Source organism: Cervus elaphus, chromosome 5 (assembly GCF_910594005.1).
Source record: "Cervus elaphus chromosome 5, mCerEla1.1, whole genome shotgun sequence".
Classification (NCBI taxonomy): domain Eukaryota; kingdom Metazoa; phylum Chordata; class Mammalia; order Artiodactyla; family Cervidae; genus Cervus; species Cervus elaphus.
In genome coordinates, this window is record NC_057819.1 from 11,413,495 (window position 1) to 11,426,460 (window position 12,966).

A 12,966-nucleotide genomic window follows, 5' to 3' on the forward strand; every position below is an offset into this window, starting at 1 on the left:
ACAAAACTCCTCCCATTCAAGGAACCGAAACCAGCAGCAGCATAGCTCCTCCCTGCCTGTGAAATGAAACTTAACAGCCCCCTAGAGGCAGGCACTGAACTGAACTGAGACGCAGGCAGCAGAGGAGACAGAAGCTCACAGGTTCAGGACGCAGTTTGTTCTGCCGCCTCTGGGTCTCCAGTCCCCAGCGTCGTGATGGAGCTCAGCGATACCCCGGCCAAGTCTCTAGACAAGTTCATCGAAGACCACCTCCTGCCAAACGAGGAGTTCGGCACGCAGGTCAAAGAAGCCATTGACATCATCTGCACTTTCCTGAAAGAGAGGTGTTTCCGATATGCCCCTCACCGAGTTCGAGTGTCCAAAGTTGTGAAGGTGAGTCCAGAACTGCCTGGCTGGGGAGAAGGGGGGCTGGTTTGCAAGTGTTTGCACAGGGACAGTCAGAGAGCAAGAGGCTGAGGTCTCTGGGGCTGGTTCTGATTTATCCATGCCGGAACTATAACCACATCTGTGAAAATAGCTTCTGGGGAGAGGGAATCCATCTGTAGGTTTTTAACAATTTCCCTGGGGAAGTGTATAAACCACCTAGGTCATGACTGCTTTGGAGATAAGCAATCTGAATCCTGGCAGCATCTGCAGTTCACTAATCTTTACCAGGGTGGGATCTCACCATTTCTGCAGAGTCTCGAGTTGGTTAAGAGTATACGTTTTGAAAGCAGATAGCACCGGCTGGCTGTGAAATCTTGGGCAAGTCACTTAACCTCTCTGTGCCTCAGTTTCCTTATCCAGAATTTTCAGCACCTCATCAGGCTTGCAGATCAAGTAAAGTCAGCCATGGGCCAGTTTACAGTATTAATCATATAAGGTCGTAAATTACAGGGAGGAAAGAATATGGACCCTGGAAAAAGACAACCAGGATGTGAACTGTATCTCTGCCACCCACTAGCTGTGTCACTGGACTGATACATGATATCTCAGCATCTGTTTCGCCATCTGGAAGATAACAACACATAATAACAGCAGCTAGATCCCAGAGTTCTTGTGAGCATTCTAGGAGTTACAGCTGCTGATGCCTTCAGAGCAGTGGCTAGCACTCAAAATGTTAGTGATTATTCTCAGCATTTTATTAAGGGAGGCTCTTCTCAATGAAAAATGTCAGTTTTACTCTTATTACCTGTTTTAGGGCGGCTCCTCAGGCAAAGGCACGACCCTCAGAGGACGATCAGATGCTGACCTCGTCGTCTTCTTCACCAATCTCACAAGTTTTCAGGAACAGCTTGAGCGCCGAGGAGAATTCATCGAAGAAATTAGGAGACAGCTGGAAGCTTGTCAAAGAGAGGAAACATTTGAAGTGAAGTTTGAGGTCCAGAAACGACGATGGGAGAATCCCCGCGTTCTCAGCTTTGTCCTGAGGTCCCCCAAGCTCAACCAAGCGGTGGAGTTCGATGTCCTGCCTGCCTTTGATGCCCTGGGTGAGTGCTCCCAGCCACGAGTTCCTACAGTCTTTGTCCTATGTCAGGGCTTCTTCCGTTCTCTTTTCTTGTCTCTGAGCAGAAATAAAATGTCTTAGTAACCAAAGTATCCCTTGAAGTGGGAGGAGACCCAGGCATCTCTCCTGGGACAAGAATGCCTAGGGTCACACTCAGCCACTGAAGTGACATTAAACACCAAACTGGTACAGTTGGGGGTCAAGATATTTGTATAGAACACCTACCAGGCTTATTAGTTTGACTTTTTGCAAACTGTGTGATGTTCTCTTTCTAAAAATGAGGTCTCGGGTAAATTCAATATGTTAATTTCATTTTTTATGCAAATGTGAGGCAACCACATCAAACTTATACTGGGGCTGGAATCTAGAGATCGTGTGCAGGGACACTGGGACAGGAAGCAATGCATTCTCTGAGGCTGAGTCTCCAGTGTGCACCTTAGATGCGGGGCTTCCCTGCTGGCTCAGGGGTTAAGAATGCTCCTGCCAAGCAGGAGATGCAGGTTCGACCCCTGGGTCAGGAAGATCCCCTGGAGAAGGAAATGGCAACCCACTCCAGCAGTATTGCCTGGGCAATTCCATGGACAGAGGAGCCTGGCAGGCTAGAGTCCATGGGGTCTCAAAGAGGCAGACGGGACTGAGCGACTGAGCAGGAACACAGACGTGGAGGTGCAAGGCCAAGGTGTTCCATGGCCCTAAACGAGACAGACAGAGAACCTCTCTCCTGGAGCCTGACCATAAGAACACCAGGAAGGAAATGATAACTCGCTGTGACCACAACTAAATATGGTGACTCGATGGAGAGCAAAGGGGATCAGAGGACTTTGGTAGATAGGGCGACAAGAGAGGTGACCTCTGGCCTGAGGCCCAAAGAATGAGAAAGAGCCAGGCCTGGGAAGACCTCCCAGGAAGAAGAAACAGCAGGTGCAAAGACAGGAATGAACGTGGCATGTTTGAAGAAGAGAAGCAACCAGGGGAGTCAGTGGCAAAGGGATTGAGGCAGGAGGTAAGACGAGGGAGGAGACGGGTCTCACCGTCCGCGTGGGCCTCTGTGAGGACTTGGGATTTTACCCAGAGGTCCTGGGAAGCAAGAAGTGGAAGGATCAGGTTTCAAGGCCTCTGTATGGGCTGTGGAGGATCCAGGGAGGAGGGTGCCGCCACCTCTGCTGAGTCCAGGTGAGAGACGATGGGTGACGGCGGTGGAGGCGGGAGAAGGGAGGCCCGGGTAGGACCTCAGGCCTCCTGGCTCTGGGCCAGCTCACCTCCCCACTGCCCCCCATGGCCAGTGAGTCTGTGTCCCCGGGGCGACAGAAAGAAGCTCAGAAAAGAGCTGACATTTAAATTTGAATCCATTCCCAACAGGTCAGTTGACTAAAGGTTACAGACCTGATCCTAAAATCTATGTCCAGCTCATCCAAGAGTGCAAGAAACTGGGGAAAGAAGGCGAGTTCTCCCCCTGCTTCACAGAGCTGCAGCGAGACTTCCTGAAGAGTCGTCCAACCAAGCTGAAGAGCCTCATCCGCCTGGTGAAGCACTGGTACCAAGAGGTATGGCCGGTCCTATGTGGGCAGAGCCGAGGAAGTGGAGGAGGAAGGGAGAGAGTGAGGCGGGAGGGGTGGTGTGGAGGGATGCAAGGGGCAGGGAGAGGCGTGGGGAGGAGCCAGGATGAGGCAGTGGGAAGAGGGAGAGGTAACAGTGGGGAGGGGAGAGCAGAGGGGAAGGAAGGGAAATCACAAATCCATCCTTCTAGTTACTGTGGCCAAACCAAGGGTCATCCTTGGCTTCTTCACAGACACCCACATCCAACTAGTCAGCAAATGTTGGTCCATATTAAAATACATTTATGATTCATCCATGGTCATCACCTCTGTTACCCCCTGGTCCAGATCATCTTTGGAGGCTCAAAGGATCTGCCCTTGACCTCTCTGAACCCCCATCTCTGCCCCCTCACCACCACCCTCAGGCCATGCTCTTCTCTTCATTAGTCCTCCTGGAGAGAAAGTCTACACTCCAACCTCCGGGCCTTTGCATGTGCCTATTTGTTTGTTTATTGTCTCATGTTTGTTCAGTTACTAAGTCATGTCTGACTTTTTGTGACCCCAGGGACTGCAGCATGCCAGGCTCCCCTGTCCTCTACTCTCTCCCAGAGCTTGCTCAGATTCCTGTCCATTGAGTCGGTGATGCTTTCTAACCCTCTCACCCTCTGCCGCCCCCTTCTCCTCTTGCCCTCAATCTTTCCCCAAATCAGGGTCTTTTCCAATGAGTTGGCTCTTCGCATCAGGTGGCCAAAGTATTGGAGCTTCAGCTTCAGCATCAGAACCTCCAGTGAATATTCAGGGTTGATTTCCTTTAGGATTGACTGGTTTGATCTCCTTACAGTCCAAGGGACCCTCAAAGAGTCTTGCCCAGCACCACAATTCAAAAGCATCAGTTCTCTGGTGCTCGGCTCTCTTTATGGTGCAAGTCTCACATCTGTTCAGAACTAATCAAAGCTGTGGTTTTTCCAGTAGTCATATTTATTGTCTGTCTCCCCACTATTCGCTGGTGGCTCAGATGGTAAAGCGCCTGCTTGCAACGTGGGAGACCCAGGTTTGATCCCTGGGTCAGGAGGATCCCTTGGAGAAGGAAATGGCAACCCACTCCAATACTCTTGCCTGGAAAATTCCATGGACAGAGGAGCCTGGTGAGCTACCGTCCATGGGTTGCGAAGAGTCAGACAGGACTTCACTTTCACTTTCCCCTCTATAAATGTACAAGAACAGAAGGATTTATATGTTTGATTCTCTGCTGCATCACAGGAACCTAGAACAGTGCCTGGCACATGAGAGTTCAAAAAATAATTGTTAGGTGAATTAATGAGTGCTATATCCTCCACCAACACCACACACACACACACACACACACACATACACACACTTCTGTTCACTTCCTAGCCATCTGGCTTTGAACAAGTGAGTTAATAGCTCTGTGAATGCCACCATAGACTATACCTAAATGGATAGGTGTGGATTTGCTCTCAGAAAACTTTATACCCTAAAACAAGTGGCAGGCTGAATTTGATGCATGAGAAATGTGCTTTACACAAATGCTAGACAAGCCCATTTTTCTGATTGTTTTCCATCTACTCAGTGTAAGGAGCAGCTTGGAAAGCCATTGCCCCCACAATATGCCCTGGAGCTTCTGACGGTCTATGCCTGGGAGCAAGGGTGCCAGGAAACAGGATTCATCACAGCTCAGGGATTTCAGACTGTCTTGGAATTAGTCCTGAAGTATCAGAAGCTTTGCATCTACTGGAAAAGGAATTATAACTCTGAAAACCCTATTATTGAAGAATACCTGACAAGGCAACTTGCAAAACCCAGGTACTCCATCCCCTCTTGGCTCAGCTCCCCACGTAAATGGACCCCTGCTTACAGCTGCAGCACCCGGAAACGAAGGAATTATTGATCATCTTCTGATACTTATCATGCCACTGGGCACTTTACTACTACCATCTAATTTTAAAAACAATGTGCAAACGACCATGCGAGGCAGGCACTATGTTAATTGCTTCACTAATGAGTAAACCAAGATTCTGAGCAGTAAAGAGCTTGTTCAAACCCTAACAGAAAATGAGTGAAACAGCTGAAATTTCAACTGAAATAACAACAGCTGCAGGAACAATAATAATTCCTCCCAGGAAGTAAGAGCTTGCTATAAGACTAACACACTCTAATAGTATAGTAAAAATTATGATTATTGTAACTGTCATGCACTAACCCGTTACGATGGCCCAATTACTGTGCTGAGTATTCCATGTTGCTTATCTAGATCCTCATAGAACATCCTTTGAAGTAGGGATGTTCAAATCTGCCCATTTCACAGATGAGCATACAGAGAATTAGAGAGACCAAGACATCTACCTAAGGTCACACTCCTACAGAAGAGCAGAGGTGAGATTCACGCCCAGGTTTATCAAAGCCCAAATGCAAGGCTCCTCCTTCTGTTCACTGTCCTCCCTGGAGCAGGGCACCCAGGACACACCCTAGGGAGTGATGCTCTGCTGGAGCCCTGATGCTGCCTGAGTCTCAGCCTGTGCCAGGCTGGTTGCTTTGCCCTTCCTGGAGCATCTAGACCACCCACCAGAGAGAACCCAGCTTCTCATTTCTCTCTCTCTAAATATTACTCTTCAGGCCTGTGATTCTGGACCCGGCGGACCCTACAGGAAATGTTGCTGGTGGAGACCTAGATAGCTGGAAGCGGCTGGCGCAAGCGGCTTTGGTCTGGCTGGATTACCCATGCTTTAAGAAATGGGACGGGTCTCCAGTGGGCTCCTGGGATGTGTCGGTGAGAACTTCTGCTTCTTTACTGCTGCCCTGCCCCCATCCCTTCCACACATCATGGGGTGTGTAGCTAGAGACCATTCCTTCCAAAGAAATTGCCTCTTACTAGAGGTCACTAGGGCTTCTATGGTGGCTCAGACAGTAAAGAATCCGCCTGCCTATGCAAGAGACCTGGGTTCAATCCCTGGGTCAGGAAGATGCCCTGGAGAAGGAAATGGCAATCCACTCCAGCATTCTTGCCTGGAGAATCCCCATGGACAGAGGAGCCTGGTGGGCTACAGTCCATGGGGTTGCAAAGAGTCAGACACGACTGAGCGACTTTCACTTTCACAGAGGTCACTCCCATTCACACCATGCCAGGCTATGCTCCCTGATTTATAGTCATCTTCACCCCAGAGGGTTCCTAGACTTCTCACATCCCTATCCAGAGCTTATTCTTTAATTAATGCCTCCTTGGCCAGAAGTAACTTTTTTTAACAGCTCCAGTTGGCTCATTTCACTAAGAAGAAAAAGAATAACAACCACCACTTAATGAATACCTGCTTTGGGGTCAGGCTCTGTTCCTAGCCCCTTAAATTTAATTGTTTTATTAAATCCTCACGACACCCCATGAGCCCTGATTTCTACTCCCATCTTACAGATGAGAAAAGGAGGCTCAGAGAGGTGAAGTCACCTGCTCAAGGTCACTCAGCTAGGGAGCCCCAGAACCGGGAATCCCACTCAGCAGACTCCAATGCCAGGGCTTACTCCGCTGAGCTAAACAGCCTGCCTTGTATCCCCTCCCCCCTCCATATCACAGGACAAACGAGTGACTCAGAGTAGGTGAGGATGTGAGTGTATCACACAGCTAAGTCAGGGCTGAGGGCCTCATCTTTCCACTCCAAGAGTAGGGATCTTTCTCAAGCTGGAGTGGGGAGGGCTGATGATGCCAGAGATGGGTTTCCCAGGAAACAGGCTCTGGGATGAAGTTCACATGCAGGAGGTTTCTGGGGAGGACCACTGGAACCGACACCTGTGTAAAGGAGGGGAGCGAGGCGGGTACCAACATGAAGAGAGGGGCGGACGGGATGCTGGCCATCTCAGACCATCCCCCCGGGGAGTCCTGGGGGCCCCAACAGCCTCCAGAGTTGTCCTACAGAAGACTGAGGTGGCCAGGCCTTTATAGACCCAACACCGGTCAGCTGCTGAATGTGGACAACCCAGGAGGGGGCATGGCCTTCCTCAAAGGGCATCCAGGTGGCAGGTCACAGCGTCCACTGGGGATGCTTACTGAGACCCGTGCCAAGCGGGGAGGCCCAGCTCTCCAATGTGACCACCTGCTTCTCCTTTTCAGCCCCAAGAACACAGCGACCTGATGTTCCAGGCCTATGATTTTAGACAGTCTTATAGATCCTCTCCAAGAACCCAGCTCCATGAAGGAGCCCCTCCCCAGGTGGAAGAGAACTGGACATGTACCATCCTCTGAACGCCAGAGTATCTTGGAGGCAAGGTCTCCAGAGCCATCTGGGCCAGCCCTCTTCATGTCTAGGGCTAGGGGGCCTGGATCCAAAGACAGCCGTGAATTGATGTCAGACCTGGGACCAGAACCCAAGTCTCCTGACCCCCAGCCTTCCCACTATTCTGTGCTCTCTTTTCTTTCATAGACAGCCCGCTCCCCATTGGAGCCTGACAATAGCCTCTCCGAGACACCAGGAGAGACTCAGGCAAAAGAGTGGAATCCCAGCCTTGACTTTCTTCTGTGAACCTGGGGGGAAAGGTGATGGTCTAATTTATTGTCAGTAATAACAAAAATGGTAGCAAATGCCATTTGTTGGGTGTTAATTAACCTCAAGGTACAGAGCCAAGAAGTATATCTACATATTATGTGTGTGTGAGCATATTCACTGATTCAATTAAAAATATTAATTGGGCACCTGTTCTGTGCCAAGCATTGTTCTGGCCACTGGATCACTGTTGTTCAGTCACTAAGTTGTGTTCGACTCTTTGTGATCCCATGGACTGTAACACACCAGGCTTCCATGTCCTTCACTATCTCTCGGAGTTTGCTCAAATTATTGTCCATTAAATTGGTGATGCCATCCAACCATCTCATCCTCTGCTACCCTTTTCTCCTTTTGCCTTTAATATTTCCCAGCATTGGGGTCTCTTCCAATGAATCAGCTCTTCTCATCAAGTGGCCAAAGTATTGGAGCTTAGCAATGAGTAAAGCAGACAAAACTCCCTGCCTCGTGGAGCTGACATTTTGTGGAATACTCTACTATTCGAGAGATGAGGGTCCTTTCAATTCTCAGCTACAGATAATCCTGAGACAAGCATCTTTAGTTCATCCTTTGTCCACATCTCTGATTATATACCTGGGAAAAATTTTAGAACTGCCCTGTGTAATTCAGTAGACACTAGTCACGGATGGCTATTGAGTACATGAGATGTAGCTGAACCCAACCGAGAGGTGCTCATCTTTATACTTCCCTGAGTTTTCAGATTATTATTAATTTTGGGCTGTAATTTATACTGCTTGTATGACCACAAGAAACAGTAAAGCAAGGTTTCTGGTTCAGAACTATCCTATCCACCCCTGCTATTAAAAGCTAGCATCTGCCCCCTTGCAAGGGCTTCTCGTCCATAAGACACTCCCCAACTCCGAGGAGCAGTATCCATCTCCCCTCCTGCCCACTAGGACTGTAAGTATGGTCAAGTCCCAACACAGCCCAGCTGCGGACATGCTGGGCCTGCTGAGGGAGGAATGGACTTGTATCCGTAACAGCCGGAAGACCCGGCAGCATGTACCAGCACAAGTCAGGTGGGTGTGTGGGGGAGTGACCCCAAGGGCACTTCATCAAGGGGCGGCAGAGTCAGATCAGATGACCAACAGCTTATTGATTTGGAAGTCCCCTCCTGGACTTCAGGACTTCACACCCTGGCAAGGACCCCAGGAGAAGGCGCAGACTCGCTCTTAGCCAGGCTCTTAGAACGGATCAAATGCGAGCCTTTGCTGGTGATATTCCCATGAGAGATGGTGGGAGATGGGATTAAAAGGTCAGGGAAGCGGATGTGCTGGGGGCCGATGTGCTATATAAATCCAGAAAGAAAAAAAAAAAAAACCCCACCAAATTATCTCCCGTGGAAAAGCAGAGAATACAGCTCTACTGAGGCCATAAAGGATACGCTAGCGAGGGACCTCCCTGGTGGGCCAGTGGTTCAGAATCCGTCTTCCAAGGCAGGGGACACAGGTTCGATCCCTGGTCCCAGAAGATCTCACATGCCTCGGGTCAGCCAGGCCCCGGTGCACCACAACTATTGAGACTGCTGTCTAGCGCCGACGAGCCACAGCTGCTGAAGTCTGCGCGCACCCAGAGCCTGTGCTCTGCAACAAGAGAAGCCACCGCAGCCAGAAGCCCGCACACCGCAGCACCATGACTGGAGAGCAGCCCCGGCTCGCCGCAACCAGGCAAATGCCTGCACAGCAGCAAAGACCCAGCACGACCAAACAAATAAACAGATAAAATTGTTTTTTTTTTTTAAAAGAGTAAAGGAGTCTGCCTGGTCGAGGCTATGGTTTTTCCAGTGGTCATGTATGAATGTGAGAGCTGGACTGTGAAGAAAGCTGAGCATCAAAGAATTGATGCTTTTGAACTGTGGTGTTGGAGAAGACTCTTGAGAGTCCCTTGGACTGCAAGGAGATCCAACCAGTCCATCCTAAAGGAGATCAGTCCAGGGTGTTCATTGGAAGGACTGATGCTGAAGCTGAAACTCCAATACTTTGGCCACCTCATGCGAAGAGTTGACTCATTGGAAAAGACCCTGATGCTGGGAGGGATTGGGGGCAGGAGGAGAAGGGGACGTCAGAGGATGAGATGGCTGGATGGCATCACCGATTGGATGGGCATGGGTTTGGGTAGACTCCGGGAGTTGGTGATGGACCTGGAGGCCTGGCGTGCAGCGATTCATGGGGTCGCAAAGAGTCGGACACGACTGAGCAACTGAACTGAACTGAACTTAAAGGAGTCTGGGGGGTTATGATGTGTCCTTGTGGGTTACCCGGTTGTTAACAAGCGTCCCACCCTGCTAGGGGATACTGATGTGAAACTGAAACTGAACTTGGAAACGGGAAACCCCGTTTTAAGTGAAACCAGGAGACCAGAAGGGGGCGCTCTCACCTCTCAAATCAGTTCAGTCCAGTCGCTCAGTCGTGTCCGACTCTTGGCGACCCCATGGACTGCAGCAAACCAGGCTTCCCTGTCCTTCATCAACTCCTGGAGCTTGCTCAAATTCATGTCCATCGAGTAGGTGATGCCATCCAACCATCTCATCTTCTGTCATCCCCTTCTCCTCCTGCCTTCGCAGTCTTTCCCAACATTAGGGTCTTTTCCAATGAGTCAGTTCTTTGCATTAGGTGGCCAGAGTATTGGAGCTTCAGCTTTAGCATCAGTCCTTTCAAAGAATATTCAAGACTGTTTTCCTTTAGGATGGACTGGTTTGACATCCTTGGGAATCCAAGGGACTCTCAAGTGTCTTCTCTAGCACCACAGTTCAAAAGCATCAATTCTTTGGGGCTCAGCTCAAACACCACTGCAGAATGTTGTTGGGGGTGGGAGAAGGCTGGCGTGATGGTGGTTGTGGTGGGGTGGTGGGGTGGTGGGGTGGTGGGGTGGTGGGGTGGTGGGGTGGTGGCAGTGGGGTATATAAGAAATCTCTTGGCTTCTGCCCAGTTTTTCTGGGATCCTAAAACCACTCTGAAAAACGAAGTTTATATACATATATATATATATATATTTTTTTTTTTAAGAGTAAAGAGACATAATACCTGCAACATACAACTCACATGACTCAGTACTGATAATACAATGTACACAGAGAATGAGGAGCAAATATGGTGAAATATTCAGGATCAAGAATATGAGAGAGTTCTTTGTGTTTCAGATGATTTCAAAATAAAATATTTTTTTAAATAAAAAACGCACAGACTTTAGAAAGCAGGTAGTTAGAAGCTAGCCAGATAACTTACAAGCTGTATGACCTCGGACAAATATTTTTCAGCTCTCTGAGCCTCTATATTTTCATTTAGAAAAGACACACCCCCAACAGGAAGAACGATCAACAGGAAAAAATCGTCAATGACAGGCCAGGACAGGAAAGATACAACTCACATGACTCAGTACTGATAATACAATGTACACAGAGAATGAGAAGCAAATATGGTGAAATATTCAGGATCAAGAATATGAGAGAGTTCTTTGTGTTTCAGATGATTTCAAAATAAAATATTTTTTTAAATAAAAAACGCACAGACTTTAGAAAGCAGGTAGTTAGAAGCTAGCCAGATAACTTATAAGCTGTTATGACCTCGGACAAATATTTTTCAGCTCTCTGAGCCTCTATATTTTCATTTAGAAAAGAAGCCTAAGCCCAGCCTACCTCTAGGTGTTTTAGAAGTCGGATAAGGGCAAGGAAGGGCCCTTTATGGACAGGAGCAATCATCAAGTTTCTCCAGAGAAACCAAACAGTGAAAATGAACTCACAAACGGAAACCTTATGGAGTTAGAAGACCAGAGAGGGAGCTCTCACACCTCAAATACCTCTGAGGTCAATCCCAGGAAAGGCAAGTTAATTAACACACCCCTAACAGGAAGAATGATCAACAGGGAAAAATCGTCAATGACAGGCCAGGACAGGAAAGATATACATTGCATCTCTCCTGGAGGAAGCCAACTCCCCTGGCAACTGAGCCAATGAGAACCCATCATCACCCTGAATTCTTTCTTTCCTCCAACGGACACATGTTCAAACAACTCCTCCTAACTTCCTCTTTTTCTCTATAAAGTAATATTCCTCTTCTTTGTTGGCTGAACTTGCCTATGGCTTTTTGCTATTGCCTGATTGTCCAAAATTGAAATTCTTCGCTGTTCCCAAATAAACCCATTTTGCTGGTAAAACAGTGGTTGCTTTACTTTTGAGGTTAATAGAACAAATTGGTTTTATAAATCTAGATTTAGAGAAAAATTTGTTTTAAGGAATTGGCTGCAGGGGCCAGTGAGTCCAAATTCTGCAGGGTAGGGTGGCCAGGATACCTGGAAACCCAAAGAAGCATCTGCTTGTGGAATTGCCTCCTCCTCAGGGAGAGAGCAGACCGTTTCCTTTTCATCCCTTCACCTGATTGGATGAGGCCCACCCACATTATAGTGAATAATCTGCTTTCCCCAAAGTTTACAATGTTGATCTCATCTTAAAAATATACTAAAAAAAAAAAAAAAATTCTAGAAGAATGTTTGACCAAATATCTGAGTACCATGATCATAGTCAAGTTGACATACAAAACTAATCATCACAGGACTTTCCTGGTGGTCCAGTGGTTAAGAATCTGCCTGCCAATGCAGAGGACAGAAGTTCAATCCCTGGTCTGTGAAGATCCCACATGCCACAGAACAACTAAGCCCTATGTTCCACAACTACCGAGCCTGCATACCCTGGAGCCCGAACTCTGCAACAAGAGAATTCAAGGTAATAAGAAGCCCATGTACCACAACTGGAGAGTAGTGTCCACTCGCCGCAACTAGAAAACGCCCGCTGACAGCAATGAAGACCCAGCACAGCCAAAAACTACAAATAAATAAATACCATTTAAAAGATAATAATAATAAAAGTAATCATCACAGCAGAGAAAGGGGTCTGTCTGTTCCTGTCCCCCTTGGAGATGTTTGCCTTCTGTGTTACAGAGGAAGCCAGTGGGAGCTGCCCAGGAGTTTCGTTCTCATGGTTCTGGACACAAGAGTTGCACGTCTGTCTCCTCTCTGGCCTGTGTGCTACTGGGCATGTTTTCTTTCCTTGCTGGGTGTGGCTCAATGCCCGATGAAACCTGCCAGGTGGTCATGTGTGTGCTGAGGGACTGGGCCCACAGGAGCAGGCCTCTGGGGACCTGTGTTTGTTCAGGGGCAGAACTGAAACCCGAGTGGCTCAGCTGTTGCCTTGCTGTGTGTCCCTAAACAAGTCAGGGCCCTCTCTGGTCTCTTCTCCTCACTGTTCTCATCAACTCTGAATTCCCAAGCCATTGGGAACAGGGAGAAGGGGAAAGAGCCTCAAAAGATGACCTCTGGGAAAATAATTTTTTACATTGTATATATATATTACATATTTAGATGTAAATATAACTGAATCAGTTTGCTA

At 48.3% G+C, this 12,966-nt stretch overlaps 1 protein-coding gene across 3 annotated transcripts; it reads left to right on the forward strand.

The window, feature by feature from the left end:
• The first annotated feature begins 14 nt into the window (after nt 1–14).
• LOC122693818 (2'-5'-oligoadenylate synthase 1-like) lies at nt 15–7,732 on the forward strand. 3 transcript variants are annotated; one of them, XM_043901685.1, is made up of 7 exons: nt 15–372; nt 1,181–1,469; nt 2,846–3,030; nt 4,613–4,845; nt 5,656–5,821; nt 6,072–6,085; nt 7,227–7,732. In XM_043901685.1, exons 1-7 carry the CDS (start codon nt 196–198, stop codon nt 7,369–7,371), a joined length of 1,209 nt encoding a protein of 402 aa, XP_043757620.1. In that variant the 5' UTR covers nt 15–195; the 3' UTR covers nt 7,372–7,732. The 3 variants fall into 3 exon arrangements, 2 of the variants coding, with proteins under 2 accessions (XP_043757620.1, XP_043757619.1); XM_043901684.1 differs by lacking the exon at nt 6,072–6,085 and having other exon boundaries at nt 27–372; nt 5,656–5,809; nt 7,139–7,732; XR_006341018.1 differs by lacking the exons at nt 6,072–6,085; nt 7,227–7,732 and adding an exon at nt 5,348–5,415 and having other exon boundaries at nt 36–372; nt 5,656–5,774.
• Nucleotides 7,733–12,966: the final 5,234 nt, after the last annotated feature.

What these genes read in the sequence shown, in the direction of transcription:
- LOC122693818 (XM_043901685.1), top strand. Translation starts at nt 196, where the DNA reads ATGGAGCTCAGCGATACCCCGGCCAAGTCTCTAGACAAGTTCATCGAA. An exon ending in GCCTGCCTTTGATGCCCTGG is followed by an intron (nt 1,470 to 2,845) that starts GTGAGTGCTCCC and finishes CATTCCCAACAG; the next exon opens with GTCAGTTGACTAAAGGTTAC. An exon ending in TGAAGCACTGGTACCAAGAG is followed by an intron (nt 3,031 to 4,612) that starts GTATGGCCGGTC and finishes CCATCTACTCAG; the next exon opens with TGTAAGGAGCAGCTTGGAAA.